The sequence below is a fragment of the Octodon degus genome, unplaced genomic scaffold, assembly GCF_000260255.1.
Source record: "Octodon degus isolate 3935 unplaced genomic scaffold, OctDeg1.0 scaffold00335, whole genome shotgun sequence".
NCBI lineage: Eukaryota > Metazoa > Chordata > Mammalia > Rodentia > Octodontidae > Octodon > Octodon degus.
This window is the reverse complement of record NW_004524911.1, coordinates 559014-562769: the sequence shown is the minus strand read 5'-3', so window position 1 is coordinate 562769 and position 3756 is coordinate 559014. Positions and strand designations below refer to the sequence as shown.

General features: G+C 36.4%; 1 protein-coding gene across 1 annotated transcript in view; it reads left to right on the top strand.

Annotated features, from left to right (window-relative positions):
- Kdm5c (lysine demethylase 5C) overlaps nucleotides 1–684 on the top strand; it is a 58677-nt gene extending 57993 nt beyond the window's left edge. Inside the window, exon 26 of the mRNA XM_023708185.1 lies at nucleotides 275–684. Within this exon, the coding sequence (XP_023563953.1) occupies nucleotides 275–361 (87 nt within the window). The 3' untranslated portion in view covers nucleotides 362–684. The remainder of the gene's footprint in view (nucleotides 1–274) is intronic.
- Nucleotides 685–3756: the final 3072 nt, after the last annotated feature.

Sequence of the window (3756 nt, the reverse complement as noted above, 5' to 3'; positions counted from 1 at the left end):
GCTGGGGGATTGAACCGTGGTCCCTGTGCTTCACTAAGCTTGTTCTAAGTAGGTGCTTTAGACCACTGAGTCATCTCACCAGCCCCACTGAGCTATTTGGCTGGCCCTTCTTACATCTCTTTAAAAGTCCTGTAATTTACAGAACTATGCTTATAGTGTAAATATAAAGGACTTATTTCTATTTGATTTATGTGTAGCAATTTTAGGTAATTGATTTTAAAGGCTATGTTTTCAAACATAATTATCAAAGGTGATTTATTGTATATGCTTTCAGGAGCAGAGGCAGGATAGTCCACACTGGCCATGTGCACACTGGAAGGAGAGAGGATCCCACAGGTGGGTGCTCAACCCGAGATGCTGAGAGCCTCAGAACGAGGAGATCAGGCTGCAGCGCCAGCCAGGGACTGCAGGCCTGGCGGCTGCCGAGATAGTCACACTGCGAGCCTGCCTTTAACGACCAACAAATCTGGAGTCTGATGTCCAATTCTGGCAACTGTAATGATAAAAATAATTGTTTTATAACTGTATCTGCTTATATATAGAAACAAAATGGATGTAGATGCAGACTTTAATACTGGGATATTTATCTCCAGGCTTGAAATATTTTCTCCTATTTATTTATTCATACACATTCTTTAAGTCTATATCAGAATGCTAAAATTTCTATTCTTAATTTCTTTTATTTTTAATTAATGTTTTCTACATTTTACTCTTTCCTGATGCTTTTTGAGAGTTCCTCAGTCTGATCTTTCAAGCTCTTCTATGACTGCAGTCAACTTTCTGTTTATCCCATCTATTATGTTCTTTACTTCAACTACATCTTTTTCATAATTAATACATCTCACGGAGATTATGCTTATGAGCAGTCTCGAACGCTGAGTGGGGGCTTGCCAGTTTGTGAGAAGAGTCCACCTAAGTGTTCAGCAATATATAAGGCTAAGATGACATAGCAGGGCCCAAAGTCTTCTGCCAGGAATGGCTAAGAGACTAGTAGGTGGGAGGGAGATAAAATGAGGAAGTATAGGGCTTTATACTTTTTAAAAAAATTAAAAAGAAACATTATAAACAATACAGAATGTCAAAACAAAATAAGAAATTGACAGAGGTTGTTAAATTGCATGCAAAATTGATCAAAAAATTAACCATTAGCTGTTCTTTTCAATAGACCAGTAGAAATTAGTAGTGCAATTATCTTAGCTATCTTGTGTGTGTGTATATATATATATTTTTTTTTCCTGCTTCTTTTTTCTTTTTTTTGTTGTGGTACTGGGGATTGAAGTCAGGACCCTGCACTTGCCAGTCAAGTGCTTTTTCTACTGAGCTATCTCCCTGGACCCCCTTTTCTCATTTCCTTCATCCCAGTGTTCTTTTCTTTTGAATAGTTTATTTTCCTTTCATAATACCTATTGTACCTTTTGGATTTTATTTACTCTTTCAGGTTCTTACACTAGGGAAACAATGTGACGTTTCACTTATGAGTATCGTCTCTACTTGCATCTATTTACCTGTAAGAGCCTCAAGTTTATCTATTTTTACAACTAATACTCCATTGTGTAAAAATACCTCATGTAGCTAAATAAATAAATAAATAAATTTTAAAAACACATTTTTTTATCCATTCCTCCATTAATGGGCATTTGGGTTGTTTCCAAGATTTATCTATGACAAACTGCGCTGCTATAAACATGGGTGCACATATATCACTGTGGTATGATGATTTCAGTTCTTCTGGAAAAATACCCAGGAGGGCAATAGCTGGATCAAGTGGGACCTCTAATCTTAGGTGGATTTTTTTTCTCTCCAAATTTATTTTATTTTATTTTATTGAGAAACAAATATCAATGAGACAGTTTCAAAGCTGATTAATAGGACATTTTCAATAATTAATACATTGTACATTGTTATCTTCTTAGTGATTATCCATAGTACAAAAAGCAGGCAGGATATCCTGTCCAAACTCTATTAGTACAAATCTTTCTTCTCATTGAATTAAGTGAAAGTAGATGTATATCTATCCTAATTATTCTGTATATATAAATAAAAAATGGTCCTTCCTTTGTATCCCCTTTTTATGTTTAGTTCTGGAAGAGATGGGTATTCCATTGGCATCTAAATATTATAGGTGCTTGAATTCAGCAAAACAATCCAACACAGTCCTGCAGTCCACAATAGTAGTGGGTTGTCCACAGAAGTTGTTGACTTGAGCCTTTCACAGCTCAGAATATTAATATGGCTTTATTTTATATACCTTGTTTTTATACTTTTCTGCTGGATGGTTAAGACCAAGATAAAGCAAGACCTATATAGCAAGAAACGTAACTTTTGTATCTGATAAGGTCAGTCAAGTTCCCTCAGGATTTATCCTGAAACCCTGTACCACAGTTTGTAGATCCTTTGTCAGTATCAGCCATGAGGATGAGTCATGGCCATTACCTGACCAATTTGCTCTCTCTGAAAGCCTGAGAGAAAGTTTTCTCTCCAGATGACTCTCCTTAGGCACACTCTACATCATCGATCACATTCCTCTGTGGCTCCATCATCTCCTTGATCAGAAAATTTGGGGTACAACTGAGTTACATGATGTTACAGTGCGGGTTCTTCTATGTCCTTAGTCTTCATTGACCTTGGAAGGCTAGGACCAAAATGTTGGCTGACCTTGCAGTCCTTCTTTTTCTCCGATTTTTGATCTGCAAACTTAGGTTGTTAACCCTCCAGAAGAGAAGTTTATTATTACCCTGCAACATATGCAGTTCGGTTTACCCCATCTGTCTAAATATCAAACATCTTAGGCATAATGTGGAACAGGTATTTTCCATCAAGTATTGATGTGTTAAACTTTCCTTAAAGAATATGAAGAAAAAAAATTTTTAAACTTAGGTGGGGTTTTTTTTATTATTATTTGCTAGTTTTTTGTACCACAGTTTGAACTCAGTACCTTGCACTTGGCAGGCAGGTGCTTCTGTCGCTGAGCTATCTCCTTGACCCTAATCTTAGTTTTTAAAAGCATCTTCACACTGATTTCCACAGTGCTGCACAACTCTACACTCCCACCAACAGTGGAGAAGGGTTCCCTTTTCTCCCACAACCCTTTCAGTATTTGTTATTGGTTGATTTCTTGATGATGGCCATTCTTTCTGGGATGAAATAGAATCTCAGTGTTGTAGGGAAACCACACCCTTCACAGTAGCATCAAAAATAGAAAAAATATGTAGGAATCAATCTAACAAAGGAAGTAATATATATACAGTGAAAATTACAATACTCTCAAAAAGGAGGTCAAAAAGACTTCAAAAAATGGAAATATATTCCTTGCTCATGGATAGGAAGAATTAACGTTGTAAAAATGGCCATAGTCCCAAAAGTGTTATATAGATTCAAAGTAATCCTAATCAAAACACAATTAGTATGCCTCACAGATCTAGAGAAAACTTGTAAAAGTCATCTGGAACCAGAAGAGATCTAGAATAGAAAAAGCAGTCCTGGGCAACAAAGACAAGGCAGGAGTCATCAAAATTCCTGACTTGAAATTATACTACAAAGCTACTGTGATTAAATCAGCATTGTACACATGTGTGTCTGGTTTATTTCACTTATGAGTATATGTTCAAGTGGCATCCACTTCAATTTAAAGGCTTGCAGTTTATCATTCTTAATAGATGAATAATACTCCATTGTGTAAAGATACCACATCTTTCTCAACCATTCCTCAGGTGATGGGCATCTCTGAGTTTGGTTTGCTCTTCCTTTTCTACTTGT